A 22,198-nucleotide genomic window follows, 5' to 3' on the forward strand; every position below is an offset into this window, starting at 1 on the left:
TCTCTTATTTCTGCTTGGTTGCACCAAAGCACAATAATTTCCACATACAATTATTTTCACATCAATATTTTTCAATGCCCAAAGCAGGCATGAAAGTCCTGTTCTTAGTGCTGTCAGGGGCACGAGAATTCCCAGTAAAGACATGTTAATAGCATCCCAAGGAGCTCACGGTCTAGTAGAGAAGTCAAGAAAATATACACACACCATGCAGTGTGATGGGTCGGCAATGGAAACAGAGTCAGGCACAGGCAGGGGAGGTGTCCTGTCAACCTGGGAAAGCAAGACACTTGAGCTGAATCCTGAAAGATGACTCTCAGTCACGTATTGGTAGAAATAAAGAGGTTCAGCACCATTATGGGCTGAAGAAAGGACATGATACCCTCATACATTGTGGAGTGGGATTTGGCATAACACCATGGACAGTAACTTGCTGTATCTATTCAAAACTTTAATACGCAAACCCCTATGACACAACAATTCATCTTGGTGGCTGTATTAGAGAAACGCCCCAAAAAGTGCATAAAGAAGCATGCGCCAGGCTGCTCTCTTTAGTCTTATTTGTCATAATGGAAAACTGGTAGAAATTAAAGGACTCTCTATAGGAGAGCAATGGTTTTCATATACCGTAATGAAACATTTATTTAAAAAATGAGATGTGCACTACTATGAAAAGATCTCAAGAAGTGTTATTGAATAAAAACCCAAATTTTAGAATGCTACATAGAGTATGATACTATTTGTGTCAACTCACTCCCACACATACATAGGCACTCACCCAAAGCAATATTATGTTTTCTATATAATTTCTATGGTTATATATGTATATATACACACACACATATATATCTATATATACATACATATATGTATATATCTATATATACATACATATATGTATATATACACACAGTTATATATGTGTGTGTGTGTGTATATATATATAAAAGTTCCAGATGGGATTGGTTTCCAAAGAAGATACACTCAAACCCAGGGCTCTATGGAGGAGTGTTCAGCTATGACACTAAAGATAAAGTCAGGGACAGCTTTTCTGATGGCTGATGGAGGACCCTGGAATAGTAGGAAACACCTATCCAGAGAAGAGCCAATGGTATTTGTTATTCTGTGCCATTAGGAGCTACGGAGGGAAACATTTTACTCACCTGGAGTCAGAGCAGTGTATCTATCCTAACGCAAGGTGCACAGGTTTGAGGCATATTGAGGAGACAGTCATATGGGCTGATAAGTGGGGAGAGGGAACCCTGTCCTGTATGGCAGCATATCATAACTTATGTATTGCACTCTGGAACAGGACAAAAAATCTTGTAGACCTGACAAGGTAAGTCCAGGCAGAAGATGAGATCCAACATCAGCTTGAGGCCGTGCCCTGCTTCCCTGTGATTCTTTCAGGCAAAGCAGAATCCTACCTTGCCAGGTCCACTGCAGGAAGGTTCCCCAGGCAGGAGCTATTTTGGAGAGAGTGGGTTAGTAAGAGAATAGCAAGGGGATAGTTGCCCTAAAAACATACTCCACAAAAGTGGAGCTTTCTTAACATGTTGCTATATAGTGACTCTACAATTATTGTAGATAGATGTGAGAGGAAAAAGTCTGTAGACAATATGATCAGACATGCAAAAAAAGGTGTGGCTTTTTATGTGCCCCTCCCCCACAGATCCCATCCTCTGGGTCTGGATCATCCTAAGTTCTCTCCCTTGGGTGGTAGAACGTGCCTAGGACTCTGAGTCCTGACACATCTCAGGTATCTGGGACCTGAGGAGCCTGAAAAAGTATGTAGAGCCTCAATGAAAGGGGTGGGGTTGGTGTATGCTTCCACTATAGTGGAGAGCTGGGAGGTTGAATGGAGAAACAGGCAGAAAGTCCATCTTAGAGTCTATCTACCATGGCAATTATAATCATTTTCCCATTCAATGTAGTGATATAGAATTGCTGTTTTAATAAGTTTTTTAACCAAGTAAAAAAGAAATAGATTTAAAGAAAAATATTGAATCTATAATATTGAACACAAATTATAGGTGGATGTCCAGAAATGAGAGAGCATGGTCAGAGATTGAGAAATATTCAATGTTCTCAGAATATGCTAACCATTCCTTCATTTGTTTATTTATTTGTCCACCCACCTATACATATGTTTATTCATGGAATACAGATTGAACATCCCAAATCCAAAAATTTGAAATCTGAAATGCTGCAAAATCTGAAACTTTTTGAGCATTGACCTGACACTCAAAAGAAATGCTCATTAGAGCATTTTGGACTTCAGATTTTTTGGATTTGGAATGCTCAACCCATGTAATGCAAATATTCCAAAATCTGAAAAAAAAAAAATTGAAATCTGAAACACTTCTGATCCCAAGCATTTTGGATAAGGCATATTCAACCTTAGCAGGATATTCTCTTTGTCTTTCAAGGAATTTGGTTTAGTGATGTGTTTGTAAATCCTGGCTGCACATTAAAATCCCCTGGAGAGCTTTTTAAAAATGCCAACAACCAGGGACCATCACAGACCAATTGAGTTAGAATCCTCCCTGTGGGGACTAAGGAATTCTAATGTGCTTCCAGAGTAGTGATGACTTCAGGGCATTGATCCCTTTGCAGTAGAACTGCACATGCAAGAATTGTTGGCGATACAAGCAGTAAGCCCTACAACCACAAACAAACCAGCAAGTTTCAACTTGTTTGTTTTTTGTTTTGTTTTGTTTTGTTTTTTTCCAGGAAAATAGAGTCTGTAATGAAGTGGTTGAGTTTGAGGGGATAACAAGCTGTACTTAACTGATGTTCTTGTTCCAGTCGTGAGTTTATCCCTGACCTATAACCTGACCTCTACCGTGAACTCTAGGACTGACCTTGAGTTAAAATCCCAGCCCCAGCCCTTTCTCTGCTTTGTCTTTCCAGAGGCTGGAGGCTGGTGATTCCATATGATAGCTGCATTTCATTGTCGAGGCCTCTGCATATCTAATTATGCTTTGTCTGCTGCCCTGGCCAGGGAGAGGAATATGCATCAGCTTCTTTAGCAGGTCAGCCTCAGCCTCGCCTGCCTTCTCAACACCTGGTAGCCAAGAGATGGAGGCCTCCCTCCCAGAAGCTCAGCCCTGCCTTGCCTCCTGGTCTGCGTGTGGCCTCTTGGGGTGTATGATGTGAGTGTGTGTGGGTATGAAAATGTGAAGGTGCATGTCCAGAGAGGTCTTTCATTTATTTGGTCACTTATTAAGTCCCTATTATGTGCCAGGCTGTATTGTAGGTAATCCAGATGTAGCAGTGAACAAAGCAACCTTCTGCCATCTGGGAGCTTAATTCCAGGTGGGGAGGTACCAGCAACCACGTGGACCAATAAGTCAATTAGATTAGCGCCAGAGCCTGACCAGTGCCCCAAAGTGTGATGAAGAAGATAAAATAGAGTAAGTAACCTTAACACTTGTACCCCCATAATACGCTAAAATTAAAAAAAATTAAAAAATAAATAAATAAATAAATAAATATTTTTTAAAAAGAAGATAAAATAGAACAATGGGAGAGACCATGACTTGGGGATGGGGAATGTGCTATTTTTGGTAGAATGATCTGGGAAAATCTGCCTGACAGAAGACTTTTAAGTGGTATGTAGATGTCACCAAAACCATAGTTGATAATCTAGATCATCATCATCTCATGGAACTTTCTATGATGATGGAAATGTCCTGTATCTGCACTGCCAGGACAGTAGCCATTAGCCATCTACAGCCGTTGAGCACTTGAAATGTGGCTAGTGAAACTAAGAAGTCTAATCTTTAATTTTATTCAATTTCAGTTCATGCAGCTGTCCATTACAGAAGTCACCAGCCACGTGCAGCTATTCAAATATGAATTCAAATATGAATTAACTAAAATCACTGAGTACAATACTTTTTGTTAAGTATCGTCATCCTACTCTTTTATCAAACCTTTAATTTATTCCTTATATCTCACTGTTATGTTTGTACCCTTTAGTCCACTTCTCTTCATCTTCCCCCCACCCGCTTTCTTACCTTTCCCAGTCTTTCATCTGTTTTCCACTTTCTACCTCAATCTGTTCACAGTTTTTAGCTCCCACGTATAAGTGAGAACATGTGACATTTATCTTTCTGCGTCTGGTTTATTTCACTTAAAATAATGGCCCCCAGTTCCGTCCATGCTGCTGTGAATGGTATGATTTCATTCCTTTTTATGACTGAATAGTATTCCATTGTGTATATACACCACATTTTCTTTATTCATTCATCCATTGATGGGCATTTAGGTTAAATTCCATAATTTTGCTGTTGTAAGTAGTGCTGCAATGAACATGCAAGTACAGGTTTCCATTTGACATACTGATTTCTTTTCCTTTGTATACATACCCAGTAGTGGGGTTGCTGAATTAAATGGTAATTCTATTTTAGTTTTTTGAGAAATCTCCACACTGTTTTCCATGCTGGTTGCACTAGCTTACACTCCTACTAACAGTGTATAAGAGTTCTCCGAAGATTTACTATATAAGCTTTATGTATATTGGTTCACTCAATCTTCACAACAATGGTACCAATGAAAAGTTATTATTATCATTAAAACATTCATTTTTAGATGGAAAAACTGAGGCATAAAGAGGTCAAATAAAGAATATTCGTCACACAGTTTGCAAATAGCAGAATTAGTATCTGAACCCAGGCAACTGGCACCAGATTCTGTGCATTTACCCACTTATCCTGCCTCCCTCCCAGGCTTTTCAAACCTCACTCTTGCCTTGGGTGGAAAATGGCACGTAGGTGAACAGGACAGGAAGAAACAGGCTGCTGGAGCAGTAGAGGCCAGAGATGACAGCGTGTGGACTAGCATCGTGGCAGAGGAAAGATGGAATGATGGGAGGAAGGAGTTAGATTTAGAATGTGTTTTAGAACTCGAGCCCAGACAGTCTTCTTGGATGTGCCACGGGGTGAGCAAGGAAAATCAGAATCAGTGCTGGCTCCTAGGCTTGGGGTGGCGCAATTGAGTGGACGGTGGTGCCCTTTCCTGGGGCTGGGCAGACTGGGGCTGGGTGAGCCCCTGGCCCCTGGGAGACTAGCGGGGCTGCCACAATGAGGTGCATTAGGAAACCTATTGGGTATACTTCTGCGTCTCAATTTGGGCACGTTTTTCTTTCTCCCTTCATTTTTTGTTTTGCCTCTCTTCTGTCTCCCTTTCTTTTCTTCTTTTCTTATTTTTTTAATAAGTCAACAAATATTTATTGAGACCCACTCGATGCCGGGCACCGTGTGAGGTGCTGGGGCTATAGGCAGAAAAACAGACTCTACACAAGCCAATGAGCATATAAACCAGATAATTCAGGATAACAGTAAGCCCTGTGACGTGAGCAGAATAGGCTGATGTGAAGGAGAGTGATTTTAGATGGGGTGCTTGGGGTGGGGGCTGCTCTCTGAGCAGGTGATGTTTGCCTCGAGACCTGAATAAGAGAAGGAGCCAATTATGGGAAGAGAAGAGGGAAATGTGTGTGTGTGTGTGTGTGCGCGTGTGTGCGTGTTAGAGAGAGAAACAGATAGAGAGAGTGATAGGGACTCTAGGGGATTGCTGTGCATGAATATCTGATAATGTAAGAATCTTCATAGCACAGTACGTATGTATGTTTGTGAATACCTAACTAGGTGTGCTCTTATTTCCCTTTCTATCTGTCATTTCCCCATCTGTTATATGATCAGATTGATTGGTTTGAAAATCTGTTTAGTATTTCATGCACCCCAAGCTGTGAAAGCCAGGGCTAAATACAGGCACAGTAGGATGCACTAATTAATTTGTGATTATATTTTACATCATTTGAAGCTAGAGCTTTTGATTTGGGGATGCAACTCTCTGGAGGAAACAGTTCAAGGACAACATAGAAGGCTCTTGCCTGGGTGCTGTGCAGAAGAGGTTGTCCTGCTATCCTAGCCACATGTAGGGAGAGGAAGCTTCGGGATTGGATTTATTCAGCAGAGAGTACATTTCCCCTTCAACACTGTATCTCAGTCTCAACTGAACTCTAGAGCTGGTGCATGGCAGTGTGGCAACGCACACTTGTTTTGCACAGAAACATTCACACCTGTCATGCTTGTGGATGGATGCCGCCATCTTGACCGACCTATTTTACAAGTTTCCTTAGCCAGGCATGATGAATCCCAGGAACACTTCACCAATAAAACATCAAATGCTTTGACTGAACAGTTTCTGTCTTGCTGACCAGGTTGCTTGGATCACAAGAAAGAAAAATGCACAAATTATTTACAAAAAACAAAGTTCATTTTAAGGATGCACATGAGGTAAAAATTAAATGACCTCACCATCTGCATGGGTCAGAAGATGGCATTTTCTGAGAATGCAGCATGAAGAAACTGGCTTCCTGTATAATAGCAACAATAATTAACACTCGTACTGAGTGGCTAATTTTGTTCGGGCATTCTGCTAAGCATGTCCTAAGCACTAGTCCTTTTGACCCTGATAAAACATGCTTTGAGATTGGTCTTGCGTGTGATCTCCATTTTATACGATGAGGAAACTGAAGTTTGAGGGGGTTAAGTAGGTCTTCCCAAGTCACCTAGAGGGAGGACAGCAGAGCCAGGGTCACAGGGATCAAGAGTGAGTGCAGTCAGCTGTGACAACTTGGGGGATATTTACCCGGTAGGTAGGTAGACAGACAACGGTGCTCAGGTGCTACAAATGGGCAACAGGTGATGCTCTGGAAAAGCACCTGGTGGACCTCCATCAAGAGGCTATGGGAGTGTTTTGAAAAGCAGGTGGAACAAAGCAACAAGTAGCCCAGGAAAAGGCAAGACTTGAATAGAAACCGGGCAGGTTGGCGGTCACCTTTATGAAGAGCAGTGTCTCCATTGTTCAGAGGCTCAGGGTTGTGATGGTCCACACAGTTTGAGGGTGTAGGGTGTAGACATGCATTAGGGGGACAGAGACAAATTCAGAAAGACAAACAGGGCTCGGGTCAGCTGCAGGGTGCAGGTGACAAGGAGGAGGGAAGGCTGACAGCGTCCCAAAAGCAGAGATGGGCTGCCACACAGCTGGGAGTGGAGCACGAGCTGGAGAGAACCGGAAGGCAGGCTTCCTGAAAGGAGCCCTCTACTGTCACTGTCTGTTCAACTGTGAGCACAAGGGACCTGTGCAGACACACTGACACCTCCGTAATCATCATTTAATTGTTGCACCTGCCCTTTGAAATGCTGAACCTGGGGAAAGAACACCCAATAAAACAGCTAATAGAAGTTGGTGTGTGAGGTTCTGCAGAGGGTTGGATGTGTAGGAATAAACTATCAGAGAAGTACACTCCAGGTGGGATCCTCAGTCAGGGGCAGGCGAAGGTGTTCCATAATCTTGTTAATTCAAAGTCAGCAAACATGTTTGCCTTAGGACATCTGGAGTGAGACAGTTCAATCGCACAAGAGAAAGGGGCAGAGGGAGAGTTGCCAGGATGAGGACACTGAAGTTGTAGGCGGACAATAGTTTAGGTTTGAGATCCCTTTTTCCCAAACTGTGGGCTTGAGGATTATTGCAAAGGATCACCACAGCCCTATAGATGCCAAACATTGAGTATAAACTAAGTCAATAAAAATCTCACACACGGCAATCTTTCAAAAATGTAGATTCAGTGATGATTCAATCACAAATACATCTCAAAGGATTATTAAAGGCTGGGCATGGTGGCTCATGCCTGTAATCCTAGCACTCTGGGATTACAGAGTGCTAGGATCCACCCACCCACGAGGTGGGTGGATCGTTTGAGCTCAGGAGTTTGAGACCAGCCTGAGCAAGAGCGAGACCCCATCTCTACTAAAAATACAAATAAAATTAGCTGGACAACTAAAAAATATATAGAAAAAAATTAGCCAGTCATGGTGGCGCATGCCTGTAGTCCCAGCTACTCGGGAGGCTGAGGCAGGAGGATCGCTTGAGCCCAGGAGTTTGAGGTTGCTGTGAGCTAGGCTGATGCCGCGGCACTCCAGCCCGGGCAACAGAGCGAGACTCTGTCTCAAAAAAAAAAAAAAAAGAAAAAAGAAAAAAAGATTATTGAATTCATAGTTGCTTTCTGTGCATATGTGCTTTCTAAATCAAATGATATGAAAAAGTTAAGTGCTGTCGTATGGTGATCTATTGGTGTGAAAGACAAGCGATCACATTGAGAAAAGTCAGAGGTGGCAGAGAGAAACAAATTTGTGCAGCATGCAGCACAGGCCTGATGGAGTAGCTACGCTCTGCCCAGCAAGGGGCTTCCCAAATGCTTGGGCACGTCAGAGTGGCAGGGGGAAAGAGATTTCTCGAGATTCACTGGGATATGGGTGAAAATGAAGCTGTTTGGTGCTCTAAGACTGAGTTGTGTCAGTGCCCACTGGAGAGGTGGGTTTCTGTGCATTAGAGTTATTTATATGAGATGCATATATGAGGCTGTAGGTGACAGTAACTTAGATTAGGAATTTGAGCAGGGCTAGTCTCTGTCACTCACTCAACAGATAGATTTGTTTGCACTTACCATGTGCTCCGTTATACTAGCAGTGATAACAAGAGGGGTCGTTACCAATATACTGTTTCTTGTGAATGAATATGAGATATTATCATCCCCATTCTCCAGAAGACAGAACTGAGGATCAGACATGGAATGAGTTGCTCAAAGCAAGTGTGGTTCAGAGGTGGAGCCCTGAGACTCAACCCTCAGCCACAGGCCTCTGTCAAGACCAGGATGCACTTGGCCGGCTTCCGAGAGAGATGATGAGGGGCTCTGGAATCCGGCTGACCTCAGCCGGTGATTCTCTCTGAAACTCATGAACCACTGTGAGTTAGGATCACTGAGAGATAAGGATAGACCTCTCAAATTATTTTTACTATTTCAGAAAATAAAAACTTCTTAAAGGCAAGACCTTACTCTTTGTTTACCTCCTATTACTAGCACAGTGAGTGTCTGGCACACTATAGTTGCCACATTAATGAACAAATGAATAGTGTCTCTCTCTCTCTCTCTCTCTCTCTCTCTCTTTTCTCCCCCTCCACCCCCCAGCTAAAATTTGTTTCAGTATAGTGACCTCGGTTTTCTCCTGTTAAGAAATACTAATAAGCAATTGCACATAGTTCTGATACAAAAAAATAACAATATATAAAGTTATAATTACTGGGATAAGTAATGGATTCCAAAACTCAGAGCCCATGAAGGGAAACATAGGTAGTGCAAGAGACCAACACAGAAATCCATTAAGAGCATGGGAGTAAGGCTTTCAGTCCGCCATGATAGACTGGCATCTCTGCACTCTCCAGGGATAGCGGGACACGCTCATGACGCCTACGTGCTCTCCTGAGCACCAGAGAAAGTGCCACGTGCCTGAATCCACCAGGTCAGCTTCTCTTTGGAGCCCAATCCAAGAACATGGATGTGTGGGCATTGCATTATGTGTGACCAGCTCCTGACTATGGAGGGAGTAGAAACACCAGTAAAGCTGATGAAAAACTGTAAAGTCCTCTTGTCCTCTTTTGGAAGAGTAAGAGCTCCCTTTTAAGAGCTAGGAGCCAACCTGCTAAGGGGATGGGGGGTGGCAATGGCCTGGAAAGGGTCTTTCTCTTTTCCCACTTTGATTTGTATTTTATTGTGCTTCTGGACACAAAGAAAGAAGAAGTTGCCTCATGGGATCGGCTGTGTCCTTAACTTCTGATCCTTTGAGATAAGTTCCATCCCAAAGAGGTTCATGACACTTGCGTGTTCTCAGAAGAGAGTAACAAGCATCATTTTCCTAAATAGTCCTCTTCTTGCTACCCACAAGGAGAGGTTCAGTGTTGATCGCTACACAGAAAGCCAATTACAGAGACACAGAGACCACGAAGATTGTCAAGGGAGAAAGGATTTATTATAGTGGACACATCTACTGCGAGGGGGAGGTATGGACTGTCTCAAAGGCCCCTCCCTGACCAACAGGGTTAGGGTTTTTTTCCCTGGAGGTGAAGTGAGCAATGTACGAGGGGAGTGAGCGTCATTGCCTGTTTGGGGTGGAGTGCAGGGCACGCAAGCACAGTGAGAAATCATGCTCATACATACGTACATCCCATGATCAAAAAATGGCAGATAAGTCCCTCCCAGGGAAGGGATTTTGGTATTATAATGAGCTAAGGGTTAATACTGGTCATTCTTTCAGCCTTATGCACAGACTCAGTGGGTCGTTGGACAGGGTCTATGGTAGAGTATCACTTATCTTGTCTTCTTCGGATAAACAGGTGGTGTGAGGCTTTGTAGTTATTTTGTGGCTGCAAGGAGCTTCTACCATTTCTGTGAAAGAAACTCAAAAGAGAATTCATCAGTGCAACAGAAAGTTACAAAGTTCTGGTCAGTAAATCTTATTTTCCTGGGAACTACAAGGAAAAAGAAAAAACTACAAAAAAATCTTTTCTTGCTTATGGAACCGGTTACATTCTCAAGCTGGAGTATATTCTCGTAATTCTCCCTTCCCCTTTCTGGTATTCTGGCTCTACTGATATCCTGCACACTCCCCACACTCGTTTATAACCAACCGTATCTTCAGAAGTTTGTCTGTTGTTTTTGCCTTGGCAGAATCATCAGGAAAACCACAAAGAGAACTCAGTTCTCTTTCCCATTGTACCAGAGAGGTAGTCAACCCTTCATCCTCAATGTCTGTAGCAAGATCTCGGGGCCCTGCAGAATTACCCATCCCAAAATGTTGACAGCACTGATTAAGAAACCCAAGGTTAGACCTAGATCTTAGAAACACACAGCCTTCTAAGTGGGTGTGTCTAGGGTCCTCTAAACTGTTCACCTCCCCTGGAGAAAAATTAGCCAGACCTTAGGAATAAAGGACTGGCTACCCTCCTTGGGGATGGGGATGTGGGGTGGTTGGGGGGAAATGGTGATGAATCTCCAGCCTTCTTTTCCAGATGAGTCTCCAGAGGGAAAATTAAACAGGGCAAGTTCTCAATAGGTCATCGTAATCCATTAGTTTTTAATACACCCTCCAGTCACGTCCTAGTCCCTTTGAGTCCTCTACCCCTGCTCCCTGAAAATGACCCTACTCTTCTGCCATTGGGAATTTCCAAACCATCAGGCAGGAAATTTTGCCTTCCTGCCTAAATTTTGCCTTCCCTGATCCTAACCACATCCCAACAGCTCAATCTCAAGACCTTATCAGCTGTATGTCTATTGTTCCCAGGGATTCTCCCCCAGATTAAGAATGTCTGTTGGACCCCCATTTCTCCACCTGATATCAATGTCCTGTGTCTTCCTGCCCCCCACCCCCAGCTTCAAGTCCTACCTTCTTCCCCTTCGCCGTATTGAATAGTGGTGAGGAGCACAGGTTCGGCAAAGGTTTACAACCCAGCTTTGCCACATAATGTGCTGTGTGATCTTAGATGAGGCACTTAACTTCTCTGAGCCTAACTGTATTCATTAATATCACGGGGAATAACAAGATTCTGCCTTCTCATCCTACTTCCATAGGGATATTGTCACTACCACCTCAGTCGAAGACTGAGACTATCATCACCCTTCTAATCCTAAAATCTCTGTACGTGCCTGGCACCAACTTTAAAACAACAAAAATGCTCGAGACCTGGGTTTGCTATTTTCTGCCACAACGTGGTCATGTGTCATTTAAACCTGGGATGTTTTCTTCATTCTCTTCCAGTTGTTTAAACTGTGTATCTTCAAAGCCCAGTTTTCCCCTCCCCTTCTCCTCCTCCGTCTTCCTCTTGTCTTTATTTCTCCTTCTTCTCCCTTCTAATCCCCTTAATCCTTTGTTTCTCCTCTTCTTCTTCCTTTCCTAACCTGTCTCACACATTTCTGCCTCCTTCTCTTTCTCGTAGGCAGGTGTGGCAATGCAGCCGAGACTCGCAGGTACCATTCTGTTTGAAAGGAGAGCTCTGTCTGCAGCAGAGATATCTCATCAGATCCACAGACCACTTACTAAATGGGATACTCAGGCCTTTCTTATAGTCTATTGAAGGGCAGGCATGCTTGCTTTGTCAGCAACATATACCCAACACCTGGTCCATAATAAGCACCAATGCTCAATGGGATTAATGAGGAAATGAATGTTAGCATATCCTGTTCATCATTCAGGAGTTTGAGGTCCAAAGAGGGAAAGTCCCTGTCCTAAATTCATTCAGCAAATCAATTGTGAAGTCAGAACTGTCACTCAGAACTCCTTCTTTTTCAGCGTCAATTAGGCCCCAGAGCCATATGTATGACTGCTGTGGTCTCCAAATGGTTTGACTTTTCGCCTTCAAGAATTTCAGGATTCATGAAAATGGGCTTGAAAGCCACGATGAACTTTCCAACATGACTGGACAGGGCTATGCATCCTTGGACAAGGTTCTTTGTCTCTCTGACTCTCAGTTTTCACATCTCTATAAAGGGCTCAGTGGTACTTGTAAGGTTTAACCAGCCTACCACGTGAAATCGCCTCTCTCAGTGCATGGCAAGTAGCAGGTGCTCCACTGAATTTCTAAGTGAGTTTCTTTCCTCAGTTCAGAGGAGCTGGCCCTACCCTCATGCCCTTGCTCTTACCACCATTCTCTTGGGTTCATTAGGAGGGCTCAGAAAATATTGCTAATTTATGCACCATTTGTTCCACTGGATAATGCATTTGGGAAAATGTAAGGTGCCCACATACCTCTAATTCCAGCAAGTCAAAGGCAAGCTCTGCTCCTGACCCTTGCAGAGAGAATGGGCACTTTATATCTCATACGGGTTATTGCTTTCTCCCTCGGCATTCATGACGGTGCCCATTTGCTTCAACTGAGCAGGCTCCAGAGAGAGATATCACAAATTGAATGATGTAGCTTGATCTGGCAAGAATTTCTGTGGATTCTGGACTAGGTTTCCTTAACTCTCAGTGGTTAGTCCTGGGTAGCTCACCTTGGCAACACACATAATGAGTCTCATTTTAAGATACAACTTTGTCACCTACTAGCAGAGTGACCTTGGACCAGTCATGTAACCTTGCTGAGGTTTTGTAGGTTGACTAAGCATTGTCAGACTGTAACCAAGAGCCTGGGCCGTGGTGTCAGACAGACCTGGGATTGAATTCCGACTCCATCTCTTGTGGCTTTGGCCAAAGTAATCAATCTCACTGGGTCTCTGTTTCCTGTTCTCTAAAGTGGGGGAAATTATAATTGTACCTTCTTAAAAGAGTATTTTTTTTTAAAGAAATGTAACAGCTAACATATTGAGAAGCTACTGTTTATGAGGCACTCTGCTAGATGGTAGCTCACTTCACACTCACAAACTCCCTAGGGAAGGTATTATTAGTGCGATGCCTGCTCTGCAGAGGGTGAGACAGACCCAGATGACTCAGGTTAAGTAATGTGCCCAGGGTCACACCGCTGTTAACAGTAGGTACACGCAGACTCGGCAGGTCTAGCTGGAGTGCGTGCTCTTCACTACGAGGCTGGGGTCTGAAAGCGCTTAGTGGAACCCTCCAGCCTCAGAACTTGAACTCTCAACCAGGGCCCAGCAGGGAGTGAGCACTCCGTCAATGGTGGTGCTCCTTCTAGGCTGCGGGTTATCCATCCGTACCTTTGCTTCCTGTGAGGCCGCCAGAGCCTGACCTGCATTCCCATCGGGCCGTGTTTAGCAAAGCCCCGGGCCCAGCCAGTGGGGTGGGGGCAGGGCGGGTGAGCTGGAGAGCGTCTCATAAACATTTGGGATTGTGAGAGCAGATGTGTGATCTTGCAGAATGATTTTCGCTTCAGGACTGTGTGTTGACGCTGATGTCACGGCTGCTCTGAGCACCCGAGATACTGTTAACGAGCTGTTCCAAGCCCAGATGCAGTGTTTTCTCACCATATGGTCCGCGCTGAAGTGCGTGGTCTTTCAGACTGGGATGGCAGGAAGCTCAGAGACGCTGCACCCTATGCATGGAAAACCTACTTGCAGGAGCCGCATCTTCCAAAACTGCCCCAATTCTCCCGACTTCTAGGGACCATATATTCATTTACATGTCATTCATTTATTCATCTAATAACCAAAAATAGTTATGGGACAGCTATGATGTGGCAGATACCACGGTAGGCACTGGGGTTACAAAGGTGAATAAAACGTCACCTACAGCCTCAAGGAACTGAGACTACCCATGAAGGGTGTGGAAACAGGCCATATTATGACTTTATTCTAAGCTCTGTAATGCAGGTAGTTATTGAGGACTCTTGGAATTAAAAGAAGCTAATGAAAATCTCTTTAATGGAATGAAAAATTCTTTTTTTGCACACCTAGCATCTGAATGCCTTTCCTATTTGAGACAATTCCCCAAATAGGCAAAAGGCAGGTCCTATCTGATACTCGTGACAGTAAAGAGTGGCAGTCACTCTTCGTACATGTCATAAAGTCAAACCTGAGTTTCCCCTGGATTTCAGCTTCCTGGATCCAGGTGATTACTGAACACCTCTCCTTGGGCATGTAGCAGGTATCTCATATCACAAGTCCCAAATCAGACCTGTGGCTTCCCCCATAAACCCACTCTGTCCCCAGCATTCTCTGTATCAGTGAACTACACTCCCAGTCAGCCGTCGGCGCAGGCTGACAGTCTCAGAGCCATCTGTGACCCCTCTCTTTCTCTTGCACGTACATCTCACTCACTGTTAAGGGCGGCCAACCTTATTTTTAAAATCCATCCCAATTCTGATCACTTGTTACCATGTTGCCCTCTCTTCCCGGCCCTGGCCATGTCTATCTTGCTCTCCCGAAATGGGCTCTTAGCAGATTGTCTTCCTTCTACTCCCGCCACACTGCTGTCTGTTCTCAACAAAACCACTAGGAAAAAAAAAAGAAAATTAAGTGTGAATTATAGCATATTTTCCTATGCAATATTCATCCTTACCTTCTCATCACATGTAGAAAAAATTCCAGTATCTTTCCCATGGCCTATAAGGCCCCTCATGGTCTGTTCCCTGGGCATCTCCCTAACCTTATTGTCCAACGTTCCTAGCTTTGCTCACTCCTCTCTGGCATTACCAGTCTTTTTTCTGTTCCTCGAGCACACCAGATGGGAGAACATGAGCATGCCGAAATGCCGGATGCAGTTGAGACAAACTTACTTGAATCTAGGAGAGAGAAGGTGAAAAGTTCCTGAGAAGGTGAGGGAGGGTAAGATCCAAAACCCAGACTGGGGAAGGGGGTGTCTTTCCCAGCGGAAGAGATGCCTCGTTCCCTCTTACAGGAAGAGGGAGAACAGGATGGTGTAGAAATCGTTGCTGGATCAGAGGCCCAGAAGAGAGTCCTGGGGAGGGGACAAGGGAAAGGAAATGAGGGGTCCAAACCCACCATAGCAGACACGTTAGCACCGTCTAGACAGGAGGTGAATGGCTTGCCATTCTCCCATCCATTCGTCCAACAGTATTTACTGAGCACCTGCTATTTGCCAGGACCTGGTGTTAGGCATTGATGCTGGTATTGAATTAACTTTTGCTCAACCACTGAACTTAGAAACAAAAGAAACACTCACTCAGTGAGACCATATCTTCAGGTTCTGAGCCCATTTCCTTCTCTGTAAAACTGAAATAATAATAACTGCTCTTGTTGATTAAAATAGTTCATTATGTGATGCTATAAAGAGCTCAACGTTTGTCATTTGTGCAGGCTACATGGGTAGCTTAGTGGAGAAAGGGACCCTGTCTGTTGTGTTCGTTGTTATATTACCAGTAGGTGATCATTTATGGAATGAATGAGTGAATGAAAACGACTGATTCAGAATCTGTTTTAGAAAGGGAGAATTGCAACTTTATCAATTTTGAGCAGCCACTGGGTATCTTTATACTTGCAAAATAACTCTGGCAACTGAGGCCACAATGGTTGAGGTAGACTTACCATTTTTACTCTGAATAGGAACTCTCTTAAATGATATGCTTTTAACACCCATCTGTAGCAGGATGGTCAAAGCCACGTGGGCTCCTCTGCTCCCCTCCACCTTCTGCAGAGCCTTTTTCTAACACCTCCCTCAATTCCTTTCTTCACTGAGCACTGAACTAGGCACACACTTACTCTCCTATATCCACCAGCTTCTAGGTTGGGTACCATTCCATCCCAGACGCTTCAGATACAAGACTCCAGATCCACAAAGATCCTGACAGGTTGTCGATTAGCTGGAATAAAGGAGATGAATTTGAATGGGGCTCAGTGTAAAGACAGGCACTGAGGTCTAAGGAGTGAAAGGCGAAGAATGGGTGAAGAGAAAAGTTGAGCAGCTGCTCCTGTGCTAAAGGAAAATATGACATAAGCACACACACACAAAATACATCTGAGGGGCTAAAATTTGAAAAAGGCCATGAAAAAATAGCTATTTTCAGATGTGGGGTTTTTTGTTTGCATCAACATTTATTTAATATGTTTATAACATGATATGAGATTCATCATTAAATAAAGGGCTGTCTCTGTCCAATTGAAATACAAATAGGACATCAGTGTGTTTCCTGTACTTGGGCTGAACTAATGGTAGCTCCATCGTTGGTCACCAGCCTCCAGATCAGGAAGTGCAATTGGCGATATCAGCTTGAATCAGAATATACCTTTTCTAGATCAGTCCCTTCGTTCCCATGTTGTTCAGCCCTTTTCCATTTGGTGAAATGTAAGTATTAATATTTTTCTTGGCCCTTCTGTAAGAATTGCTGGAAGAATGACCTTGGCTCTTGGGCAGCTGGCTTATGTTAAAAAACGTTGGCGTTACTTGGGCACTATATTCTAAGTGATTTACGTGCATTATCCCATTTCATCTTCGTTAAAACCCTATGAGAGATGGACTCTTATTAACCTCGTTTTTTAGAAGAGAAATTAAGTCTCCGAACGGTTTTAGTAACTCCATCACAGTGATGTGGGAATCACAAGTCTTAACTCAGGCAAATCCTTAGCCCCTCCCCTGCAAATTAGACAAATTGATCTGGCAAGGGCCAAATGAGGCATGCACACATCAAGACATTCAAAATACTTTGGAGAATATGTCACTCCAAAATGAGCATGATTATTTATGGCCAGGGCTATTGCTTGCATCCGAAAACACCACGCTGCCCAGCCATTCTACTCTAACAATGTCCAGCTCTGTGCAAATTTCTCCATGAGGCAAATTCCTCTTGCCTAATAAAAGTGCTTTGCCGAGAAAGCTCAAAACCCAGTTGCAATTAATTATTGACAGAGCATGTGAATTAGAGATAAAAGAAAAGTCATTCTTCCTCCACACACGCGATAGTAAATAAATTTAATTATGGTAGGAAAAGCTAAGGGATCTTCGTCTATATTAAGTTTTATTAGCTGAGACATTTAAAAGCATGTCATCATAACAAAGAGGTCTTGTGTAATCCTAAATGTACCACTTTGGTGCAAGGCTCGGGAGTGAATAGACTTAATGGAGCACATGGTGGCAGATGGCCTGCTGTACCGACAGGTATTGAACAGGTTTATTGTCAATTAACTTTAGTCTACATATGCCTATAGCAAATTGACTGTATAGTAGGATCCTAAGCCTCATTTTATCACTGATAGGCCTGCCATGTTGGGATGATGGGGAGAATGGTATCAAACTCTTTTAATATCTTGGAACTCCCAGATAAGATCAGGCCACTCGGAAGGCAAACACGGATGGAGGGGCCGGTGTGGAGTAGCAACCTTGGCAAGAAAACCAAGAGATGTTGGGGCCCCGGTGTGGGATCTATCAGGGCTCACTGGGCACCCTCAGGAGCAAAGAAAGAACAAAGTCCCATATACTGAACCAGACCTATGTAGATGTTTTCACTCTATATGTCATTTTACTCTCAACTGAACTTGAGAGGTAGGTTTTGGAATTTTACAAATGAGGACAGTAAGATTCGGAATGTAATTCAGTTTGCTGAGGTCACAAAGCCTGTTGGAGTCCCGTGGCCAGACCCTCTCCCTGGGCTGCTGTCTTCTCATTTGCACACTAATGCCTTTGGAGTCAGGGGTCAGCCAACTTTTTCTTAAAGTACCAAATAGTAAATATGTTAGGCTTTGTGAGCCATATGGTCTCATTGCACTTACTCAGCTCTGCTGTTGTAGTACAAAACCAGCCATAGCTGATATGTAAATGTACGAGTGTGGCTATGTTCCAATGCAAGCTTATTTATGAACGTTGAAATCTGAATTCCATATAATTTCCCATGCATCAAAAGATGTTATTGTTATTTTGGTTTTTCTTCAACCATTTAAAGTTCACAAATCATTCCTAGCCATGGGGTCATGCAAATAACAGGAGGTGAGTGGCCGTTTGCCAACCTGGGACTAGATAATCTTTGAGGTCTTGTTGACTGTGCTCGAACAGTTTCTGAAAGCCTCTGCAACAGTAATAATATCCTTAATTTATTAAGCTCTTACAACATGCGGGATTCTGTGCTAAATGCTTTTCAAGCATTATCTCCCTTAATCCTTATGCTACAGTGTGAAGTCAGCGCTGTCATTATCTCCATTTCAGAGATTATAAAACTAATTCATAGAGAAATTAAGGGTGTATCTAGGTTAATCATAACCGGTAAGAGGTAGAACAGCAATTTAAACCATGGGGTATAAGGTTCCCAGAAAGAATGCGTATGCCTTATGCTGCCTTTTCTGATAGCACACAGTCAAGACTATCGTGGGGACATATAGTAATAGGGAAAAAGGACTTCCATGTGTTTTTCTATTTCCTTTGGTGACTCTTCACTAGGTTATTTATGTCACACATTTTGTGCAGAGAAGTTACACTATGTTGGGATGACACAAGATTAGAACAATGGGCTCCATATATACTAGCCATCAAAGTATATATGGCGAAAAACTTAATCGCCATTGGTACTGACTGATTACACTATGGTGCTCAAAGGGTGGTGTTTTCACCAGGGATTCGAGGGTGGGAGGGGTAGTCCCACGTCGGTGGGATGGGGTGAACATTGTGGCGGGGAAGGGCATACCTCTAACCCTTGCTAGGGAGAGGCAAAGAAATAAAATGTAACCAAAATGTTAAGAAAAAAAAGAAAAACAAACATCTGTCGGGCGTGGGGCAGATGGGAGGGGGAAATGGGGATGTGTGGGGGAAGGGGGGATGGGTGTATACATACGTAGTGAGTGTGGCGCACACTGTCTGGGGGATGGACACGCTTGAAGCTCTGCTTCGAGGGGGGAGGGGAGACAAGGGCACTGTATGTAACCTTAACGATTGTATTCCCATAATATTCTGAAATTAAAAAAAAAAAAGTTACACTATGTCTGGACAGAAATAACCATTCTCTTCCCCTTTCCTTCGTCTTTCAGGAATGTGATGCCCAAGACTCTGGATGGACAGATCACCATGGAGAAGACCCCGAGTTACTTTGTGACAAATGAGGCCCCCAAGCGCATCCACTCCATGGCCAAGGACATCAAACTGATCGTGGTGGTGAGAAACCCCGTGACCAGGGCCATCTCCGATTACACCCAGACACTGTCCAAGAAACCCGAGATCCCCACCTTCGAGGTGCTGGCCTTCAAAAACCGGACCCTGGGGCTGATCGACGCTTCCTGGAGCGCCATTCGAATCGGGATCTACGCTCTGCACCTGGAAAACTGGCTCCAGTATTTCCCTCTCTCTCAGATTCTCTTCGTCAGTGGTGAGCGGCTCATAGTGGACCCTGCCGGGGAAATGGCCAAAGTGCAGGATTTTCTAGGCCTCAAGCGTGTGGTGACTGAGAAACATTTCTATTTCAACAAAACCAAGGGGTTCCCTTGCCTAAAGAAGCCAGAAGACAGCAGTGCCCCCAGGTGCCTGGGCAAAAGCAAAGGTCGGACTCATCCCCGCATTGACCCCGATGTCATCCACAGACTGCGGAAATTCTACAAACCCTTCAACATGATGTTTTACCAAATGACTGGTCAAGACTTCCAGTGGGAACAGGAAGAGGGTGACAAATGAGGCTAGAGATGTGGAGGGAAGGCTAGTGAATAGCTAAGGAGGCTCCTTCCCTGAGTCCTGAATCCCCTGGTTTCTGCAGCTTCACTTGCCAGAGTGCCAGGCACATCTCCTCCTTCATCCGGCCGGGGCTGCCTCCCGTGCCGTTGGCTTAGGCAAAGGGGTGGATCCCAAGGCATCCCATGGAAGAGCCGGGCCTGCCTGGGAAGCAGCATCTGGTTGACCAGATGTCCACCAGAACCCGCTGTTAATGCTTGTCTTCTGCTAGTTAATAGAATATGAAGACAGAGGATAAACAGCTGCCGATGTCAGAGACAGTGCTATGAATGTTTGAGTGACCAAAAGAAAGAAAGGTCTACTTTATGGGGTTCTCACTTTAGGTTGGGGAGCCAGGGTTCTAGCCCTGTACCTGGCACAGGCACCTGCTGTCTAAACCTCCAGAATACACTTTGCGGCTAAGTGCCCCAGGACTCCTAGGGAGCAAGGTCCTCCTTCTAAGGTGTTTCTAGCCTTCTCTTTAAAGCCCTCATCCCACAACCCTTGGACTTCCTCCTTCCCCACATCATGAAGGCAGAGGCATGCACGTTCTTCACCAAAAAAAGCTGATACCCCTGGAGCCTTCTTCCTAAGAGCCCCTCTAAGAAGGGTCGGGTCTCTCTCTTCATGAGTAGCCCTGATCATGGAGAAGCTTGGCATATGCCCTTGCGCCAGAGTCAGGCCCACGGGGCTACGCGCAGAGCAGTGTGGTTGTGGTAGAGTTCACAGCCATGAGGTTGGCAAAGGTGAATGGCCATAACTGGGAGTGAAGGAAGAAATCCAGTCCTCTTGGTGGGAGGTCTCCTTACCTGAACATCCTCTTCCCCAAGCACCAGACTTCTGAGGCATGATTTTGGGGTGGGCTTTGTCCCCTTGGGTCCCCAGAAGGGCAAAGATCAGAGTTGGCATGCCTCTTATTATGAATAATCCTTAGTAATGCCACGGAGAAGGGAGCCGTCACCGTCCTTCTATTTGTCCCCCACCCCAACCGCTCAGGGTCATCTCATGCTTCGTTTTCTCTCTGCAGAGATGGCAGCTGCTGGGCAGCGGTGAGAGGGCTGACTCCATTTGTCACATCCTGTTTATGGGGGGGTGGGAGAGAGCAAGGGCTGTCTGCAGATGCCCCAGTCAAGGGCTGCCGAATAAAGCGTCTCTTCCAGTTAGTTTGATTCGATTAAAATGTACCATTTGACATAAAACACTTGTTTGCAGATCTCCAAAACCAGGAATTGTTCTAGTAAAATTGGAAATTTGTATGAGTGGGGGGAGTTAAATCTGTTCAGCTGTTATTAAACTGTCATTTCTCCCGCTAAATGAAAACTGTGTTGTTATAAAGCTTCATGCAACCTGAGCAATGGGTTTCGATGGTGTGTTTGTGCAGGGAATCTCCACCCCAACGCAACCCCAGGATGCCAGTAGCATCCTTCCACTGGGATGGCCAGAAAGGCCCAGATTCCAGCGTCTTGGGTGGGTTCTGTCTGCAGGGCAGGATGATTGTTGCAATAGTACAAAGAAAGTGGCTCCTGAAAGGGGTGTAGCTTGTTCTATCTTAACCAATCAGGCAAGGCATGGGCTGACAAGCCAGATTCGGAAGCAGCCTTACAAATATTTTTTTCTTGATAAGAAAGTAGTTATTGAAATGAAGGCAACAGATATACCTGCACTATCAAAGTAAAAAAAAAAAAAAGATATAGATCAAAATACACACACATACACATACACGCATTTGAAGGAAGAAAATGCATGCTTATTCAGAAGGGTGAACGTGGGACTGGCTTACGTGGGGCCTTGTTTCATAAGCACAACAAGGAGTGAGTTTCAGCCCAGCTACACATCAGAGTCGGTAGCGGGGTTTGTTCAAGGTACAGCTTCCCAAGCTCCATTTCAGACCTGTGAATGACTCAGAAACACCAAGGTGGGACTGAGGTGTCCATCCTTTCCAAAATATTCTTATGGAACCTGGAACTTAGAACCACGGGAGGAAAGTCTTGCCTGTGTGTTTCTTTGCCTTCTCTTCCTCCCTCCCACTTGCTTTTATGCTTTTGTGGCAATTATTCCCAAGGGAGGTGGCCCCCCGGGGGTTGTATAGCTTCTTTGCAAGAACATATTCTCCTTTGGAGCAATGATAGGTAGGTAAGGGGTGACCTCATAACTTAGTCAATGCAGTGTCTGGTTTTAAGAAAGCTTCATCAATTAATCTATCGGCTAAAAATGACCATGACTCTAGCCCACTCTCATCTCTTCCATTCTGGATGGACACACGTTCATTC

The 22,198-nt window shown here is 44.3% G+C and overlaps 1 protein-coding gene across 1 annotated transcript in view; it reads left to right on the plus strand.

Moving 5' to 3' along the window:
• The window catches only part of HS3ST4 (heparan sulfate-glucosamine 3-sulfotransferase 4), a 373,124-nt gene extending 351,845 nt beyond the window's left edge, over positions 1-21,279 (plus strand). Inside the window, exon 2 of the mRNA XM_012780127.3 lies at positions 19,259-21,279. Within this exon, the coding sequence (XP_012635581.1) occupies positions 19,259-19,895 (637 nt within the window). The 3' untranslated portion in view covers positions 19,896-21,279. The remainder of the gene's footprint in view (positions 1-19,258) is intronic.
• Positions 21,280-22,198: the final 919 nt, after the last annotated feature.

The sequence above is a fragment of the Microcebus murinus genome, chromosome 19 (assembly GCF_040939455.1).
Source record: "Microcebus murinus isolate Inina chromosome 19, M.murinus_Inina_mat1.0, whole genome shotgun sequence".
In the NCBI taxonomy this organism is placed as follows: domain Eukaryota; kingdom Metazoa; phylum Chordata; class Mammalia; order Primates; family Cheirogaleidae; genus Microcebus; species Microcebus murinus.